Source organism: Euprymna scolopes, chromosome 26 (genome assembly GCF_053919585.1).
Source record: "Euprymna scolopes isolate OS-2025 chromosome 26, ASM5391958v1, whole genome shotgun sequence".
NCBI classification, from domain to species: Eukaryota; Metazoa; Mollusca; class Cephalopoda; order Sepiida; family Sepiolidae; genus Euprymna; species Euprymna scolopes.
Genome location: NC_136507.1, coordinates 16,640,091 through 16,662,303, shown reverse-complemented (window position 1 = coordinate 16,662,303; position 22,213 = coordinate 16,640,091). Strand labels below are relative to the sequence as shown.

General features: G+C 34.0%; 1 protein-coding gene across 1 annotated transcript in view; it reads left to right on the top strand.

The window, feature by feature from the left end:
• The window catches only part of LOC145247929 (complement C3-like), a 210,974-nt gene that overhangs the window by 170,351 nt on the left and 18,410 nt on the right, over positions 1-22,213 (top strand). Inside the window, exons 34-37 of the mRNA XM_080109568.1 lie at positions 3,952-4,060; positions 6,445-6,540; positions 12,314-12,406; positions 22,091-22,165. Coding sequence (XP_079965694.1) covers positions 3,952-4,060; positions 6,445-6,540; positions 12,314-12,406; positions 22,091-22,165 — 373 coding nt within the window. The remainder of the gene's footprint in view (positions 1-3,951; positions 4,061-6,444; positions 6,541-12,313; positions 12,407-22,090; positions 22,166-22,213) is intronic.

Below are 22,213 nucleotides of genomic sequence, written 5' to 3'. Positions count from 1 at the left end.
GGACATGTAAGAGAGCGAGAGAGAAAGGGCTGCATGTAACTAGGCAAGGAAGAGAAAGATTGATAGAAATCTTGCACGACCGTGTCGATACTGGCGTAGATATAGGGAATGGTAAACTGTTCTAGACATGATTGAATATACTTAGATAAAATAATGTTACTGCAATGAGTAAAGAGACTGGAAGGCATGAAAAATAAACGAACACGTGAACTTATCGGTAAATTTATACAAACACCGTGACAGCGAATTAACCCTAACCCTAACCCTAAACCCTAACCCTAACCCTAACGCTGTCACGGTGTTTGTATAATAATACCAACTTATCTAGCAACAAATGAGAAAACTATAAGATAAACAAGGGAAGGAAGATTATTAAGAAAGGCAAGGAAAACAAATAAATTTAAATCCTTAAGTGAAGAAATAATATTAGGTGAAACCGCGAGAAAGCACAGGCATAATCGTTCACGGTTGACAGTTTAAAGGCTTCCAACTCCCTTTCAACTGGTAGTTCACGAAATAAATAACTTGTTGCTCGCCTCCCTATGAGGGAGAAATTGACTCAAGGTCGGTTCAATGCGGGGGGAAAACCAGTTTCCCAAATGGGGGCACTCGACCTAGCCAACAAATATAGTTGCAGAGAACCGAAATGCTAAAAGAATTTAGCATACTTCAAATATTGCCCCAATAAGAATAACGTCAGTCTAAATAAATTGCTTATTACATGAAAGTACATTATTCTATGAGTAGAAGAAGAGTAAATTCAGTTTAAACAATACAAAGAAAAACTTAAATTGAAACCTACCCAGTTATGTTAGCGGCATGAGGAGCGAGAAATCAACACGTCCTTTTGTGCTGGCAGGCGAATTGAAAGAGCGTGGATTCGAAAGGCCCGCCAACAAGCGGCTGAAGTCTCGTTGACGAGAATCGATAAACAGAGTTATTTTTCTATAAAATTAACCAAAACAATACCTAAAGTTCCTTAAATAGAGATTTAGCGTGAAAGAAAGGAGAAAGAATAAAAAAAAGGGAAAGTTTAAGATAACGTCACAGCAAACGAGAAGTCAAAAGTACGGTGACAAGTAAAATATGTCCCCAAATAAAAAAGGTCCCTTGCAAAACATGACACATACATACATACATGCATACATTTTCGCTAGCGAGGGGTACCCGGCGTTGCCCGGGTGTTTTTCGGGGTATGTGAAAAAAACCCGAAAATGTGGGGAAAAAAAACAGGTGCCCGTGAAAAAAAAAACGAAGCCTTCACGACGCGCAGTTGGAAAATAGTAAAGTGTTAAAAAAAACAGGTGCGTGTTTTTGATTGACGTGACGGCGATAGGTATTCAGCAGTTAGCATTTTGTGCACGACAGTTTTGAATGAGGTGAATAAATCGGTTTGTTTGTTTTTAAAAACGCGCTCCCTGTTTATTAGGAGGAGCGAAATGAAAGCTACAGTCTGATATGACGAAGTCGACATTTAACAAACGTTACTTAGCTCTCTTGAGACAACTTTGCTTTTTTTTTATACTGAAAACCGAATGTAACGCGTGCCGATGCGAGAAATGTCAAATAATTAACATTTGAAAGTCAATAAAATTAAATAGACAGGCGAGCTCTGTGGGTAACTCTGAGATATTACAATTTATAGATGATATAAAAAGTTTTAAGAAGTTGTGAACCGAGCAAGCGCTTCTCTGAAAGAAGCCTTTTGTGGACATCGAGGAAAAGCGTACATACATACATACATACATACATACACACATACATTTTCGCTTTTATATATATAGATTACCGATTTTCTACATTGCTCTTGGCTCATCCAATCTCTCATATATTTGTTTATCAGCAATGCTTCAAGCAAACTACCTATTCAATGGCTATTTTAATGGTAATTTAGCAGAGAAACTAACAAACGATTATACAATATATATATATATATATATATATATATATATATATATATATATATATATATATATAAGCAATAAATGTTACCGTAGCCAACAAAAGTTAATTTTATACCTACCTGGTTCATTTGTTTTGGTTTTCAAGTATTTGTTATTGCTCTTTATTTAATCTAAAAAATTCGTTTTTTCCGAGTGGATTTGAAAAAAAGAAAAAAAAAAAATGGCGGCATCTTTTTCTTTTGAAGAAGCAAGCCTCGTTTTGACTTCAAGGTTTTCAGGTGCTTTGAAGTTTTTGATATTTTTTTTACGAAAGTACCCAGTAGTATAAACACCCCAACACCCTCATGTTAAGAACAGCTTTAGAAATAAACAACCCCCAACCTCGAAAGCCGTTCTTAACATGGGGAGGTTGGGGATGGTTATTTCTAAAGACTTTTTTAACATTGGGAGGTTGGGGTGTTTATACTATGATGGATATGCTCGTAAAAGAAATACTAAAAAGATTCAAAGCACCTGTAAACCTTGAAGTCAAAACGAGGCTTGCTCCTTCAAAAGAAGAAGATGCCGCCATTTTTTTTTTTTTTTTTCAAATCGACCCGGAAAAACTGAATTTTTTAGATTAAATAAATAAACTACTTGAAAACCAAAACAAATGAGCCAGGTAGATATCAAATTAACTTTTATTGGCTACGGTAACATTTATTTCTTTATATATATATATATATATATATATATATATATATATATATATATATAGTCGTGTGTTGGCTTCTCTGCTAAATAGCCTGTACCAAAACACCATTATAGCAGTAAGAAAAAAAAGTATTGTTTAAACATTCCTGACAAGGCTTTTTTATAAACCGAAAATTAGAAATTTTGCCACTTCTATATTTTAACGAAAAAAAAAAAATTGAATTTCAAGTAAAACAAATGGTAATTGTCAGGTCTCAAACAGTAACATATCCAAAAATTATGGAAAACGATTAGGTACAAAAATAATTATTAATAAAAAAAATTGTGAATGAAAGCGAAATCACTATATTACACTTACATTTTAGTGAGCGTAGTATAGTGAGATAAGTTGACAGAGGATATAGTTCTCTTGCTTACGTCACGTGACGAGCATAATTCAAAATGTCGGACAAAATTTATTCCCCCGTATAAACTTTATCGAAAACAGATTTTCAGGAATAATTATTTTTCTACCTTATCGTTTTCTGAAATTTTTGGATATGTAACTATTTGCGACATGGCAATTGCGTAGGTACCATTTGTTTTACTTGAAATTCAGTACTTCTTTCGTTTGTATAATATAGAAGCACCGAAAATTTGAAATAAATAAATATTTATTTAAACTATAAAAATACTGCACGAGTTTGATCTTTTAACCGTAATATTTTCACCGTATTTCTATTAATTCTGTTTCTTTTTATTTAAGTGGGAATAATCATTCTTAGATACGATTTTTTTTTAGATACGTTGGCGGTCATGGAACGAATTAAATTCGTATCTTAAGGTATTACTGTAACTTCCAAAGAAAATCTATCGCATTTAAGGTCATCCATGTAGTTTAAATAATGACCTGGTCAGGAATAGGTTGGTTTGAAAATTTCTAAAAGCCGTCCAACACATGCCAGCATGTAAGGCGGATGGCAAACCGACTATTATTTACTCACTCGGAGTTTTCACGCAGGCCATCGTCAAAGATTTCTCTTTGAGAACAACTTGTGGTGTTTTCTGGAGTCAGAGTAGCAACAAGTCTCTCCCAGATTTCCAGTACTTTCCACCTCTTTTAATAATTTTTGCAGATGAATTTGCGTTATCACAACAGCCGCTTACCATTGATTTCTCATTGGCAGTCACTGGAATTTGGATGGCAATAAGCTTCCCCAAGGTTCCAGTCCTCTTTGCACTCATCCAGTGGAGGTCTGGTTGGTGCTCTCTCTCCTCAGTTTTTCCATTATTATTATTATTATTAATTAATTAATTAATTTATTTATTTATTTATTGATGTATTTATTTTAGTTATATATTTTTTCCTCCGTAGGTTCCAAATGACAGAGAATTGGAGATAAAACTTTTGCTGTTCCGTTCTGTGAGCACTACTAATCGCCTTATGCCAGCACCAATACACGTCTTCGTATACTATAACGCAAGTAAGTAGCCAACAAATACATATCTACGTTACAAAACCATCTTTGAAATCTAGTGGGCGAGGACATTTTTGCCTCCCTGCTTCCTCTTTCTCACAAGAGACGTTGCAAGTCAGTCTCTGCTCTATCGTTATTTTGATGGTAGGTGCTCGACTGAGCTTCAATCTATGGTCCCCTCCTGCAAAACCTTCATAACAAGCACTCGTCTAGCTACAACAACTATCAACAATTTCCCTTATTCTCTGTCAGTACCTAAAACTAAACAACATTTTTTTCCTAAAACTTTCAGTCTGTGAAACGCAATCCTTTTCAGCTGACTATAACATGATCGTTTTCAAGTTTAATGTAAATAATTTCTTTTTGAGCCGTCCTCTTAAATAATAAAACCATACCCAAGTTCCGCCATTACTGATCATCAAGGTGTTGCCTCACAGTTTATCCGACACTCATTAATTCTCATCCTTGAGTGACCCTTGGGCTTTGATAAATGGTGTCCTCTAATAAAAATAAAGCTGAGTCAATTAACGTTTGTTTCCACAAGACTTTTTCCGGTATATTTTAATCACACAAAATGTTGTAAAGTTAGAGCAAGAAGTCCGTTTGTATAGAGCCGCGCGTTGTATCTGGCGGTTGTATTTTGAAATGTTTGAACTGTGCGTAGGTAACGCGTGAATAACGTCCAGAATAAGAGTTCAATAGAAACGTTGTTTTAATTTGAATAAAATAAAATACGCATCAAGTGCGCTTGAAACCAAATCACAACCTAATATTAGGAAAATAAACAAATATTTTACTTGTTTGAAATTCTTGCCATTATTCATGCGTTACCTACACACAGTTCAAACATTTCAAAATACAACCGCCAGATACAATGCGTGGCTCTATACAAACAGACTTCTTGCTCCAAATTTACAACATGGCAAGAAAGAAGAAAAAGAAACAAAACAACACACTGAAGATGGAGTGTATCTCCGAAATATATTTGTGGTAAATTTCAAACAAGTAAAATATTTGTTTATTTTTCTAATATTACGTTGTGATTTGGTTTCAAGTGCACTTGATGCATATTATATATATATATATATATTTCTCCCCAAATTAGCCCAGCCTTGACAGTCGATTTAAATTCTTTTTCTACACACACATCTTTTCCTTGACCCCCATTTGTGAATTATTCTACGGATTTCTGCCTTTTGGATTACTTTGGACCATCTTCCAGTTATGCGATTCCCTTGGATTTTACTTGTGGAAATGGAAAGTTAACCAACTTTTTTGGATTTCACCGTTATTGGATATTTTACCCTTCACCAGAATATCCATTCACGTGAAATCACCTTTTTCTTCACTCTATGCCCTCTCCTTCACTTTTTGTTACTTGTAGTTTCATCAAATACTTTTGCAAGCAAAATCCGATCCCGCATTTTGTTAAATCCTACCCTCTGATGAGAAGGAAAGTATTTCTTTGAAACTCCATGGATTAAGGACTATCCACTTATTTAGTGTTTCCTTTTTAAAATTAAATATGTTTTTAACACTTTTTCAGTGTTTTTTAACATGTTTTATTAACTGCTTGTTATTATATATACAGGGTGGCCGAAAAGTCCCAGGACACTATACATGTATTTTTAATAAAACAGCAGCAATTAAGCGCTCCTCAACAGTAAATACACTGATGTCAGTCATAACCTGAAAAAATAAATGAAATGAATTGTTTTAACAACATTAGAATATTAAAATCAATCATATTTAACAGCATTAAAATATTAAAAATAGAGTGTCCTGGGACTTTTCGGCCACCCTGTATATATATATATACATATATATATATATATATATATATATATATATATATGTATATATATATATACTTATAGATATGGGTTCCTGCATCAAAGAGAGACAGACGGACAGACAGACACATCGTGGGCTGCACTATTTAGTTAACACTGTGTGGCGATTACTTTTTGTGTGATTGTCTTGTTTGTGTGTATTCAAATTCCCTTTCTCTGGAACTCATATAATACTATCATTTCAGCTCACACTTGCTAAGGTCAATCACTTAAACCCTAGTCTGTCAATCATTCTCTCTACCTAATCTGCTGCTTTTGTTATGCGATATGATTTGTACTTTTAAGTAACTTTATGCAGAACTTGTATGAAGTGATAAGTAATCAATAATGGTTTCAGTGACGTCTTACTTTTTGTTTGTACAATGTATCTTAATCGAATTTAGTCTGTTGTTATGTAATATAAATAATAATAATAATACACAATTTCAATAAAGAATAAGTATTCTTTATTGAAATTGTTTATTATTATTATTATTATTATTATTATTATTATTATGATGATGTTTATTTAACTTCACAAGACTTTTATTTTTCCAGCTGAAAGCTGCACAAAATTTTATCAGTTGTCCCGGGAGAAAGATTTAATCAACCTGTTGTGTGATTCGGACAAGACCATTTGTAAATGCGCTCAAAGTAAGTAGATTGGAAAATTTGGATTCTTAATATTTGAAACTCATGCATGAACTCCTTTTTGATTATAGTTAACACATAAGTGCAAATAAAGCACTCCTCCATTTTTATGTTCACACACACACACACACACATACACACACACACACATGCATGCACGCATGCAAGCACATGCACGAACTCAACATTTGAGAGATAAAATATAATAGTAATTGCATCTCCTATAAAGATTAACTGTCAGCCCCAGAAAATGACCCTTTGATTTTTTTAGAACTTCAACTAAAGTAAAATGAACCCCCCCCCCACACACACACATATTAACAATATATATATATATACATATATTGTGACATGATCTTTAAATTGGATTATGTATTTAAATCAAAATTTAAATACTTAATTTTAGACTGACGAGATATATTGTTTTTTTGTTTTTATATTTTGTCGCCGAGGTAAAATAAAACATGATTCCTACAAGATAGGCTAATACAGTAGGTGTTTTGAACTGAGCGAAAGTCTACTAATGTACCATCCCCTTTAAAACTTGCAGAGACTTTACCGTCAAGTCTATTTTTAGACCGGATTGTGAAGCAGAGAAGAAGAGGGGAGACCGGAAGTGGTATCGCTTCCCCTTTCCCTTTTTTTTAACCGGACACTAGCAGAAATCGTTCTTTTCGGTTTGGGTCGCCGGCCTGTTAAGAGGTCTCTCTCCTCATGGGAAGAGGAGGGTCGACTTTTTCCCCTCATGCGAAAAAGAGATACAGATACAGATACACGTGGACGACACAACCTTCTTCTCCAGTTATGCGAGAGAACGCGATTAATTTACTTTCTCACAAAAGAGACGGTGATTTTTATCCCATCATGCGAAGGAGGTGCGGATGTACTGACGTGGACGATGTGATCCCTTATTCCTCATGATATATAACATGCGAGCAAGAAAAGAGAACACGTAGATTTGCTATCCGAACTTTTTCTCCACCGAAGGAAATGCGTCGTTGACGAGTTGGGAAACACACCAGCAAAAGAAACAAAAAAGAAAAAGGAAAAAACAAAGAGACCTGTAAGTGCAAAGACTTTGATTACCCCCCCCCCCAGGACTTTCGCTCATTTCAATAGACGTAGATATACTTCAGATTCCATAACTTTGAATACATTTCTTTTTCTTTCATTAAACTCTTCCTTTTTTTATCTTAAATAAATCTATTTTTGCATCATTTTGGAAAGTGTCTGGTATCTCGTTATTTCATCGCATTTTTATTGTGTTCGTCCTTGTGTTTCCAGCCACTTGTTTTATTTTTTTTTTTGCTGTGTCACATATGCGATAAAGAGAAAAATACTTGGGTTTTTGCTTTCCCTTAAATTCCCTTATACCCCCCTTTTGGCAACGTATTACAAAGGTAAACGATATTTTGTTTTATCATTAAGTTTCCATTCATACCCCTACGTTATAAATTGCCTTACCACCTCTTTTGTCGCGTATGTAACAATATATATATATATATTAGTATTGGAACGAGTAATCAGAATTGAAATCGGGAATCTGAAAAATTGAAATATTTGAAGGAATCGGTATCGGAATCGGAAAAAATTGTACCAATTTTCCAATGACAAAACGATTCTTTTAAATGTCTTCTTTTATTTGATTTTGTTTAAAGCTAAATCTTCCATTTCTTGTAATAATGATAAAATAATAAATATTTATTGATTTTAAACCACCAGAGAAGCTAAAATCGATAGATCGTCCCCCACAAGTATACTTTTACGTTTACGAAAATATTTGTACATTTAGCACGTGTGTTTTTACAGTAATCAGAGAAAGAATACAATTATATAGTTAAATATTTAGAGATTTATAAAGAATCGGAATCGGGAATTTGGTACAGAATCGGTAATTGTATTACAGAATCGGTAATTGTATCGGAATCGGGAAACATATTGGAATCGTCCCATCACTAATATATATATATATATATATATATATATATAACTACTTCATTTATTCACATAAATTTAATATACGAAAGTATAGATTTATGCATAAACTTTAAGTATTTACTTCAAAAGTGCTCAATACGTAGGTAGAGCTAGTTAGTAATTTATAAAATATATATGGCGATTAAGCTACACTGAATATTCCGCGTTTCATCCAACTATAGGATTCGTCAGGCTTATGCGCGAATTCTGTTGTTGCTTCTTGTTTTTATATATGTTGAGGATTTCTAGTCGGCCAATCAGCTTTCTAGTATCCACCGCGCCCCTTCCTACCAGCCAATCGGCATGCATTAAAACATAAACATTTAACATAAAAATAACAAACTTCCTGGCCGTCATGTTAAACTTAGATAAAAACACATATGAACCATACTTAAAAGATAACGCTACTCAAATTTACGTAAACCCTAAGTCCAACCACCCACCATCAATTATAAAACATATTCCTAACTCGATCGTAAGTAGACTCAGTAATAACTCAAGCGACGAAAATGCATTTAACAGGTCATCCAATATTTACGAAACAGCCCTAAAAAATAGTGGATACAAAAATATTGATATCAAATATAAGAAACAAAACAACAACTATAATAAAATTAAAAACAGAAGAAAAAGAACTATAATTTGGTATACGGCCCCATACAATCAAATGTTAAAAACAAAACTTGGCAAGAAATTTCTAGATCTTATTGAAAAACACTTTCCTGCAACCAACCCCTTACACAAAACCTTCAATAAAAATACCTTGAAGTTATCTTACAGTTGTTGCGAAAATTTAGAAATGATAATTAAGGCACATAATAACAAAATACTAAATGAAAACAATGTAAACAACAACAAAATAAACAATAAAAAAAGTAGACACCATGACAGAAATAAAACCAACACTAGCAGAAATAATAATAATAATAATAATAATAATAAAAAACCAACCCCGGACAAGAATAACCTTCCATAAATAAAAATACTAATAACGAACAAGATAAATGCAATTGTAGACACCGCACACTTTGCCCAGTCCAAAATAAATGTCTAACAAAAAGCGTAGTTTATCAAGCAACAATATTTTCGAAAGAAAACCCGAATAACAAGAAATATTACATAGGCATGACTTCCTTAGATTTCAAAACCCGATACTATGACCACAAAAGCACATTCAAAAATAAAAAACACCGTATAAAAACAACACTAGCGAATAAATACTGGGAACTCAAAGAAAGCGGACATTCGCCGGTAGTCGAATGGAAAATAATGAGACAAGCTACCACATGCAGACATTTAGACGACCCATGTAAATTATGCCTCCATGAAAAATTTTCTATCCTGTACTTTAAAGAACCTCAAAATCTATTAAACTGTAGGCGGGAAATAGCAAACAACTGTGTTCACAAAATAAAACTTACTCTAGGATAGCGATACAAAATAGCTTTAAAACTAACAATAACAATAGGAAAAAAAACAAATAAATAAATTAAATAAACATGAATATACATAAACGATCACATACGTATATGTATATGTATGTATATATATATATATATGTATATGTATGTGCATTGTTGTGTGCACATAGGTATATTTATATGTATAAAAAAAAAAAAAAAAAAAAAAAAGGAGAACGACCACCTAAACCCACTAACCTAGTTCTAAAACAGATCCTTTGTTTGATAAAATGCATGCCGATTGGCTGGTAGGAAGGGGCGCGGTGGATACTAGAAAGCTGATTGGCCGACTAGAAATCCTCAACATATATAAAAACAAGAAGCAATGACAGAATTCGCGCATAAGCCTGACGAATCCTATAGTTGGATGAAACGCAGAATATTTAGTGTAGCTTAATCGCCATATATATTTTATAAATTACTATATATATATATATATATATATATATATATATATATATATATATATATATATATATATATATTAAATGCAAAATATGCTGTTTAAATACACACACTGTATAAAAATAATAGTACAACATTTTTTTAATAGAATAAATAAATAAAAAATAAATATATTTGCATCTTTAATGCAAAAATGTTTTATTAAAAGTGTGTTTTTTATTTTATCAGTTTATTCGAAGTTTTTAAATTCCTAGTGATGCTACCAAGAGCTTTAATACCAATTTTAATACTTTTAAAGCGAACTCATGCTACAATGCTCGCAAAGAAGAGTTCGTTGACTCCTCATGCATTTATCATCAACAACAATAACATGCTATGGACAAGAATACGATTACGAGGTTTTTCTCGCAAGGAAAAAAAAAACAAAAAAACAAACAGAACTATTTCATTCTCTGAAGATAGACCTGATATGGCCTGAAATTAATAAGAAATATTTCAACTTTTGAAAAAAGAAAAAAAAAAAAAGAAAGACATTGGATCATATTTTTCTTCCTTCTTTTAATAAAATATTTTGGCATCTTTAACGTGTTCTAAAATCAGTTTCATCTGTTTATTCAAAGGTTTTAAATTTCTAAGGATGCTTCCAAGAGCTTCACTACCAATATTTTGATATCTTTTTAAATATAAAGATAATTAATCAAAGATAATGCAGAGGTATGACAGACAGATGAAACAATTAAGGTGGAATGAGTTTTGCAGTTTCGCCTTTTATTAATACTCGCGGGACCTGTGGAAATTCCACAGGGGACTCATTCATATGTAATATATTGATGTTGGCATTCTGTAGATGTTCAGTGTAAATGGAGACGCTCTGATATTGTTGTAGCTCTTTTGTTAAAACTGCAAAAGTATTTATCTAAGCTAGTAAGGACGCCTGGCGTAGCCCAGTCGTAAAGTACGCTTAAATATAATATTTTAATTCTTGCAGATTTTGTGTATATTATTATAGAGTTAATGTTCTATCGATTTTTATATGTTATAAAATTGCGATTTCAAAAATAAAAAAATATATCCATATGACTTGGATGCATTAGCTTGAATCGAAACCGAAACCAAAACTTATGCAATATATATATATACTTACTAACTAGCTCTACCTACGTATTGAGCACTTTTGAAGTAAATACTTAAAGTTCACGCATAAATCTATACTTTCGTATATTAATTTTATGTGAGTAAATTAAGTAGTTATATATATATATATGAGAGAGAGAGAGAGAGACACAGAGAGAGAGAGTAGTTATATATATATAGAGAGAGAGAGAGTTCCCTCAGCTATAATTGAAACCGAAACCAAAACTTATCAAGAATTCTTGATAAAATTATTTATAAAAGAATAGATTATTGGAGTGCCATCAGCTATAATCGAAACCGAAACCAAAACTTATGAAGAATTCTTGGTAAAATTATTTATTAAAAAAATGGATGACTTCAGTGCCATCAGCTATAATCGAAACCAAAACTTATGAAAAATTTTTAGTAAAATGATTTATTACAAGAAATAGAAGTCCATAACATTTAAACGACAACCACTCGGATGCAAGCATGACATACAAAATAAATAACACACATGTTATCCTATTAATATATAGATAATTTTACAATTTAGTTGTTTTCAAGTCCAACATAAACAAATTCTTGATGAACCGTCCCCTTAAATAATCCTAATTACCAAATTTCTTCTACTAACGATTACTAAGAAATTATCCCATTGACTACTGTACACTCAATAACCCTTATCCTCAAGTGGCCTCCGGGTCTTGATAAGTGGTGACGCCCTTCATAAAAAAAAAAGAAGATATTTCTTAAAAATTATACTACTATCTTAATTGTCTATTTTTGTTTTATGAAAATTTATTTTCCTCTAATTTCAGGAGAGTGTGTGGCTTGCTACGAAAGTGTCAGCCAATTACTTGAAATCAATTTGAGTTTCTTGGAGAGAAAAGCTTGTATTAAAGACCAAATTGGTAAGGAACTATTTTTTTGTTATTGTTTTGTTTGCTAACTTTATCGATTAGATATTAATATTTCTTTTTTTTACTAATGATATTTATAAAATGGAAGAAAAGCTTTTTTTTCTATGAAAATGTATTCATGCCACTATTCAAACAAATTTAATAACATACATTTTGGCGCTTGTACACTATTAGGACGAAATTTTGTAGCCAATAAATGGAGTTTTCATATAAAAAAAATGGTTTCTACTGATTTTTTTTTTGTCAATTCTAATTAATTACAATGGTAGATTTGCAGTCGAAATTACCTGATTATAACTGAATTATTAAAAAAAATTCCTACCATCTTGTTTAAATCGAAACGGAAAATTACATCCCTTTTGAACTCTCCTGTATCGTACGATTGTTTTCATCAAATTCTATATATTTTTTTTTTCTTTAATAAATAATTTTCTACCTTATCGATTTTCGTAATTTTTGGATACAATCATCTTAGAAATACGAGGAATACGTAGATACCATTGTTTTCATGTGAAATTCAGTATTACGATTTTCGAAATTTCGTCCCCAATAGTGTAGAAGCGCCGACATTTTTGATGATTCATCGGCAATTTTTTATATGATCACGACCCATTGGATTATCAAATTATTTAACCTTTAAAAAATATGAAAGAAATTTCGAAAAATTTAAATAGCCGAGTTGAATGTCAAAATCGAAAAGTGAATGACAGTAATCAACAGTTTAAACAATTACAAAAAATTGCGTACAGGCAATAAAATAGAATGTTATATTTTTCTTATTAAATAAGAAACCATTTTAAGTTCAAATCTATTTAGTACTAGCAGGGAGACCCGACGTTACCTGGGAATGAATGAGGATCAACAAATATTTTACTCTCCCATATTTTATTGTCGTAAAAATTGGTAAAATCACCCATTTTTTTCAGTCCTCCTCACAGTTACTAAGTCCACAATACATTGTAGTATACATTGCACTGTAGAGAACCTACTGTTGATTTTATAAAATGATTTTTTTTTATATATAATGGCTTAAATTATTTTATTGTATTTAGCAAATTAGGCACAAGGCCATTTTATTGTATTAAGCAAATTAGGCACAAGGCCATTTTTAATGTGGGGTAAAAACCGGCTCCCCTAAAAGTAGGCAAAAAGGGGGCACTCTGGTTACTAAGAATAATAATTGTCCCAGCATAGAGGGTTTCCCCTCCATTGATTGGGACAAATTATCTTAAGTGCAGCATCTGCAGAACAGATATTACACTTTGATCTTAGCCCGAAGGCCAAGAACAACAGAAAAAAGGCAAGCCCCCTTTCTTAAATTATTTTATATTAAAATATTAAATTATATAATGGCTTAAATTCAATTTTAAATGCAAAAGTCAAGTATCATGATTTAAACTGTGCTCTAAACAGAAACATTAATTTCAAACGCATCCCTGTCATATCAAAGAACCTACTGTGGATTTTATATACCAGGCCCTTTTGCTTATGCGATTATAAAACTTCTCAAATGCACTTGTGATGTTAGTCTGTATAATGGTGTTGGTTAAAATCAAGCTGTTCTTTCTAATTTTGGATTTAGTTCGATTATTGATTTTCATACTTATTGGTGGCATTCCAGTATAAAACCTATCCAAGAACTCTGCCAGGCACATAAAGTACATTTGTGTGAAATTTTAAAAAATCGGCTCAGCCATTTAGGAGTTCATAGGGAACGAACACGCACGCACACACACACACACGCACACACACACACACACACACACACACACACACACACACAGACAAAGCTATTTTTATATAATAGAGATCACGCATTTGATTCAGGTGTGCTTCAGTGGTCGATCCTTGGACCTATATTATTCCTGATATTCATAAGCAACCTTCCTGATAAATGTGACATGAATTAGAACAAATGCATTGAGGACATTGCCAAGGATGCTGCAAAGAAGATAGGCTCTCTTTACCGTGCTAGAAAATTACTCAGACTAAAGAGTATTCTCTATTTTTACAAAGCGTTAATTCAATGAATGAAGTATTGTTGTTACATCTGGGCTGATGCATCAACCACTAGTCTCTCACTCTTAGACAGAAGTCAAAAAAAGAATCTCAAATCTAATAGATCCTGCACTATCGGCCAAGCTACAACCTCGCTGCAATGTTGCACACTTGTGCCTGTTTTACAAGTACTTTAATGGAATGTGCTCTGATGAACTCACAACACTTGTGTCCCCTCAATGTACATGTAGACTGAGCCGACAAGCAGCAAAATCTCACCTTTTCACTGTTAAGGTCCCTAGATGCCAGAAAGGCTTCTACTGTAATAATTTCTTCCCTCGGACTGCTAGATGTTGGAATTTCTTCTCAGTTTCCTGTTTCTTGTTTCCTCTGACTGTACTAACCTGCAGAAGTTTAAATGTAATGTGAACAAACATTTTATTGCTCAACTCCTCAGAGTTTCCTACGAGACACAATCCCTTACGCTCCAAGAGGCAATATGCCTTGTTTGCGTTGCAAAAGAATTTAAAAAAAAACAGAAATAACATCTTATCCTTGACGATTTGCTTGCAGCTCAGGAATATGAAAAATTATCTGCTCCTTGAGCCTAGTAAGATGAACATCAAGCGAGTCAACACCAAGCTGTTCCATCCTCTGCTTGTAAAGCTTGGTAAAATTATCAGGCTTGAAAATTGGCGATTGTTTACTATCCCTGGTTATTTTTCATCTCACAGATTGTTTACTATCACTGGTTATTTTTCATCTCACAGATTGTTTACTATCACTGGTTATTTTTCATCTCACAGATTGTTTACTATCACTGGTTATTTTTCATCTCACAGATTGTTTACTATCACTGGTTATTTTTCATCTCACAGATTGTTTACTATCACTGGTTATTTTTCATCTCACAGATTGTTTACTATCACTGGTTATTTTTCATCTCACAGATTGTTTACTATCACTGGTTATTTTTCATCTCACAGATTGTTTACTATCACTGGTTATTTTTCATCTCACAGATTGTTTACTATCACTGGTTATTTTTCATCTCACAGATTGTTTACTATCACTGGTTATTTTTCATCTCACAGATTGTTTACTATCCCTGGTTATTTTTCATCTCACAGATTGTTTACTATCCCTGGTTATTTTTCATCTCACAGATTGTTTACTATCACTGGTTATTTTTCATCTCACAGATTGTTTACTATCACTGGTTATTTTTCATCTCACAGATTGTTTACTATCACTGGTTATTTTTCATCTCACAGATTGTTTACTATCACTGGTTATTTTTCATCTCACAGATTGTTTACTATCACTGGTTATTTTTCATCTCACAGATTGTTTACTATCACTGGTTATTTTTCATCTCACAGATTGTTTACTATCACTGGTTATTTTTCATCTCACAGATTGTTTACTATCACTGGTTATTTTTCATCTCACAGATTGTTTACTATCACTGGTTATTTTTCATCTCACAGATTGTTTACTATCACTGGTTATTTTTCATCTCACAGATTGTTTACTATCACTGGTTATTTTTCATCTCACAGATTGTTTACTATCACTGGTTATTTTTCATCTCACAGATTGTTTACTATCACTGGTTATTTTTCATCTCACAGATTGTTTACTATCACTGGTTATTTTTCATCTCACAGATTGTTTACTATCACTGGTTATTTTTCATCTCACAGATGTAGGTGACTAGTTTAGAAAAAGCAATTGGATAGGCTTCCTTAAAGTATTCCTGTACTTTTTCTTGCTCCTGAATCTTTAGCTATACTCGTTCGTTGGTTGTACAGTGCAACCAAACATCCAGGGTGATATTTCACTTCTTGTCCTATGACATCTCCTGCACTTAGTTTGGCAAGAAGTTTTTTTTATCACTGAGTGTTTGAGCACATTCATTTATTCTCCTATTCACTTGCTTATATACCATTGCTTCTCTAAGCTCCCCTCCTTCATTTTCACAAAAAAAGTAAATTAAAAAATGTGTTTTATCTTCTTGGACCTTTCGTGGGATCTAACTTCTTTCACACTCATCACAAGTACCTACATGGATTGATCTTTTTTCAGCTTTCTGTAACTTTGTGTTGTTAAACAGAAGCCTGCAACTCTTACGATTTTGTGCCTTATTTTTTTCACAAGTTTTCCTCTATCCAAGATCCTTCTTGCAGGGTCTAGGTTGATTGGTAGTGCATTCATTGAGTGAAACAGGAATATTCCTTGTCAGGCTCATATATATCCATCTTCACCTCTTCTGGCAGGGTTAGACCAGCGAGATTTTAGATCTTCTTTCTTAACCTCCTGACATAGACAACACTTGCTCCAGTCTATTTTCCATGAACTTTTAATATTGTGTATTGACACACCGGTTCTCATCAGATCACCAAAGTTAAGCAACATTGAGCCTGGTTGGTACCAGATGGGTGACCATTTGGGAATTCTGGGCACTGTATGTGCTCTCCACTTATATATCAGCATTGTTTCCAGGCGTCCTGTACAGTTACTTCATTTGCCACTCGTATTTAACAATGTCGACTCAGGAAAGATATGGCTGAAGATTGCATACTTCCTGCCACAAAAACTTCACGTGCAGGCACCCCTTCATGGGCATCCATAGTCTGTCAAAGACTGACGGAGCCCGTACATGTATACATGTAATGGGCACTTTTCTGTATGGGATACAACTAGGTTCTTACATCGTACTCTACTCCTAGTCCAATTGTTCATCGAGTCTCATAAGTCCTGTGCGATTTGTGCACCATCCGGATAACTAAAACCCCGTTATCCTTGGTTCGGCTTTCCCACGCTGATACATCTTGTCCATTCAGGCTGCCTAACTGATCTGGGGTTGATTAAGCAACATTTGGGATACTAGTAGATTGTTGCAATATGATGCCATGATAAATGTCCTCCATAGCTGACACTGAACCCCATGCTGAGTTTCACAGCAGTGATGTCGCCAAGGTGCCTTGGTAGTGCCTGACAATCACTCCTTCAACACCTTGATCAACATGCATGTGAATGCTTCGGAAGTAGATATATTCCATCACACACAGAGACTTTCTGCGTGTTACCCTCATCTAGTTTATCTCACGAGCCAACTTAGTTTACCAGGGTGTGGCCGATGCCGTGCACTAGCATCTTCTTGGAGCCATAGATGAGATTTGGGTTAACGGTGAGGACCAGTGTCAGTAGTCCATCTAATGGATCTGATAGCTTGTTACCTCTACCACTACACCCCTACATTGTAAAGTGCAAAGTACTGGTACATAATGAGAATTATATGTGTTAAAGTGCTTTGATCATGTTATAAACAGGAAAATATGCATTAGCGGGTTGGAAAACATAGGAATCCACACTTAAATCATATAAATCGGACAAGTAAAAGCGTTTCTAAGGAAAACATCCAACTTCGGGTGGCCATTTTGGTTGCCATCTTGAAAAATGGCTGCCATCTTGGATTTTCAATCGGCTAATTGGTCAGATTTGATTAGAATCCCATTTAGAACAATTGTGCCAAATTTTATGCTTTTATCATTATTTGCACGATTCCTCTTCAAAATTAACCTTATCTACCCCACTATTAGTGTTGTGTTGTTGTATCATAAAGGGGATCGTGTGTGATCGTCTAATCAAGGTTAACGTTGTGTGATTGTCTAGCTGTTCTGTCTATTTGTTCATATGCCGTTGTGTGTGGTACATGTATTTTAGACATACTTTCTGCGTCGTGGATGTTGGTCCATCTGAATTCATCTCGTCTTGGAGGGAGACTGGTACCTGTTTTGGGGACGAAGATTCATTTCACTCCAAAGGATGAATTGGTTTCATAGTTTTTATTTCACTTTCCAGATGTCTCGCAGAAGGATGGAAAGTGAATCTCTGGCTTGCGTAGTACACATCAGCGCCCCCCCCCCCCAGTGATGAGGAGGAGACATCTGTGAAGCCGTCTGTCACCTTCTAAGTCTAAACCAAATCTCAACGATTCAGCTAACCTGATCACGTGACTCACACGCAATCCGATCAGCTGATCCTGACTTCCGGTCAACGTGTCTACAATATGATTTACACACACCCTCTCTCTCTCTCTCTCGATCCATTCTCTAACATTCCTTCTATCCTTATTTTCAAAAAATGTATGCATTTTTAAATTCCAGTACATTTTTTCTATATCCACACAACCACACGGCTAAGAAAGATCAGGCTAAAAAAAAAACTCCTTTAGTCAGCCCTTTCCAACTAACTTCACAATTATTATTATTTAATTTAAGTTATTTTTTTTTTATTAGATCAGACCCTCTCTGATCTTCTTGGCATTACTTTTTGGGTGTAGGATATTCCTCCCCTGGTCCACGTCAGCTGCTTAATCCAGCCACCCTTATGCCGTAAACTAGAGGTCTCACTTTACCTCTTTCGAAATTGACAACTCCTTTCGTCCAAAAGTGCCCTGACCGTATCCTTTGCCTGGTTGTTCTATTAAGTATGGCTTTGTTTTCATTTTGTAACTATCTTATCTTTTCCGGGACATCTCAAAGCTCATAATTAATCTTTGTGGTTGGCTTCCAAATTTTAAGATATGCCTTTTTTTATCACACTGATTCACTTGGGTTTCCTTGCTTGAACTCTTGGAATTTTCATGAATATTTAGAGAATATCACCCTTAACTAATTAACCCCCAACTTTGCGCCATGATTTCTATTTGTGCCTAATTTCTAGCTATGGCCCGATTTTTGTGATTTTTCTTTTCTCCCATCAGAGCCTCCAAGATCCAGCAGAGATATCCCGCATTCATGCATCTCTAAATAAAATGTAAGGCTATACTTCTTACGTAACTGTGGTATATTTTACTTTTCTCTCACCTCATTAAGCAATATGTGATTTGCCTATGGTACCGACTTTCATAGGTCCCTGGTACCCTTAAGGATTCTCGTATCCTCTCCACACCTGTCTCTAATTAATTGAACCAAGTCTTACCTCCTGCTTGGAGTCGTCACGTGCAACCAGCTTTTTTTTCAAACACTCAATTCACAGGGTTTATTTTATTTTCTGAACAGGGCATCTGTAATGCTTACCCGGCATTTGCGAAAAAATGTTTATGGACAAAAAGCAATTTTTAAAAAAGAAAATCTCTCTTTTGGCTTTATCACATCTGTAAAAACTTCTCAAAAATACCCGTTTACATAATTGCTATTTTTGTCCCACTCTAAAATTCTAATTTATTCTAGGCCAACCATCTTAGCAGTATCATCTTATTTTTCCTAAATCATTTCAATTCTAATGTATATACCTAATAATGACTATGCATTCGGAGAAAAATCCCACGAAAGAAAAACGACACAAAAAAAATTCTACAACCATTTCGAAAATTAGAATAAATATCGACTGAACCTTTGACTGTTCCAAAACTTAAGAACTAGTTGACCCCTTATTCATAACTCGGTAGTGTCTTTTTTTTATTTCTTACACTGTTTACATCTTATTTCTTTCTTTTTTTCCCAATTTTATTATTATTATTACTATCATTATTACTTAATTAACAACATGTTCTTACTTTTTAAATTTTTCATTATATCAATAAACCCCCATTCACTCGCACTACTCACTGAAAAAAAAATACATGTCAAGAACAAGAAAATCCTGCACAATACCGATTCGAGAAAACGTCAATTATATCAAAAATAAAAATAAAAAAAATTCTTATAAGCATTCACAAAGTCTCATCTCACCAATAATAAAACTCCAAATAACAAAACACAGTTTCATGGAAACCCAATTTTGTCCACATCATCAAATTCTGAGGTCGGCAGCATCACCTTTACCACCTCACAGAATATCAAAAATAAAAAATCACACTTGTTTACAAAAAATACAAAGACATTTACAATTAAAATACATAGTCGTTTCCAAAAACAAACAAAAAAAATGACTCACTTATAAACTTCCAGACAATCCTTCACAAAACAAAAGTTCAAATCGATGGAAACTAAAATTGTCCACGTCACCCAACACTGTTTTTTTTTTTTTTTTAAAGAAAAAAATCATATTTTACTTATTCGAGTGATTATTATTATGGCCTCTTCTGCCATTTCCTAAAAAACATACATTTTAACATTTCATAAAACAGTTTACATCGATTTACGTACAATGAATAACATTTTTCCAAACCAGAAAAAAAAAATTCTTAAGAAAAAACCGTACAATTAGAGAGAAAAAAATGTCACATTGGCAGAACCTGTCCATTGTTTCTTCACAAAAGACACCGAGTTTTACAGCCTAAAAATTGCAACATTTTAAGTGTGTGTAAATGTGTTACATTCTAATTCATAACAACATTTTTGATTGACGTGTTTTCCATCTGGTAATGTGAAAGGCCATTTCACCCACACTGTAACTAAAGTTCATATGTTCTATTCTCTTTTTTTTTCTTTCTGTTTTACACATTGGCTGTATATTCAAAATCAACAATTTAATATCTGTATGTCGATCAATATATCTGGGTTTTTTTTTTCAATTTCTTCTATTTATTTTTTCTACACCATAACGTTCTTTTTTCTTTCTATTTTCACATTGTATTAATATTTTTTCTTTCTTCTGTGTTTTCAATTTTCATATTCAAAATCAACTGGTCAACGAGCACCAAAATTTGTATTTGTTGTGTTGTATCAAAAAGGGGATCGTGTGTGATCGTTTAATCAAGGTTAACATTGTGTGATTGTCTAGCTGTTCTGTCTATTTGTTCATATGCCGTTGTGTGTGTGTGTGGTACATGTATTTTAGACATACTTTCTGCGTCGTGGATGTTGGTCCATCTGAATTCATCTCGTCTTGGAGGGAGACTGGTACCTGTTTTGGGGACGAAGATTCATTTCACTCCAAAGGATGAATTGGTTTTAAAGTTTTTATTTCACTTTCCAGATGCCTCGCAGAAGGATGGAAAGTGAATCTCTGGCTTGCATAATACACGTCAGCGTCTCCCCCCCCCCCCCCCAGTGAAGGGGAAGAGACATCTGTGAAGCCATCCGTCGCTTTCTAAGTCCAAACCAAATCTCAACGATTCAGCTAACCTGATCACGTGACTCACATGCAATCCGATCAGCTGATCCTGACTTCCGGTCAACGTGTCTACAATATGATTTACACACAACCTTCTCTCTCTCTCTCTCTCTCTCTCTCTCTCTCTCTCTCTCTCTCTCTCTCTCTTGATCCATTCTTTAACATTAGTACGGCACAATCACATGGACACACGGGTTCTCGCCAGATCGCCAAAATTAAGCAAGGTTGAGCCTGGCCAGTACCAGATGGAAGACGATTTGAGAAAGCGAGGCGCTGTATGTACCTTCTGGTAAGGTTGCGTGTGAGGCCAGCACCCTCACCCCCAAAAAAGAACTCCCCATTACAAAAGCATCTACAAATTTTTAGATGATCTATGTCCCTCCAGGGGGATCAAGGATGGATGGATCCTACTATTACTGGGCCATGACAACCAGCGGTTGGAAAAGGTATATAGAAAGGATCTTCGTCTTGATGACATTAAATGTGACCATTTTCGTTTCTATTCTTCAACTACTATTATTATGGAAGTGATGCTGGGTAAGTAGAGCTAACACTAAAATAAACATATTTTAAAGTTATGTATAATGTTATTTTGTACTTTGTTTTCAGTGATGATTGTCAACATGACCAGCTCGTTCGACGACACTGGCACTGCTCATGGTTTTGTGTTGCACGATTTATCCAGTAAGAGATATTATTATGCGGCGCTTCTATACTATTGAGACGAGATTT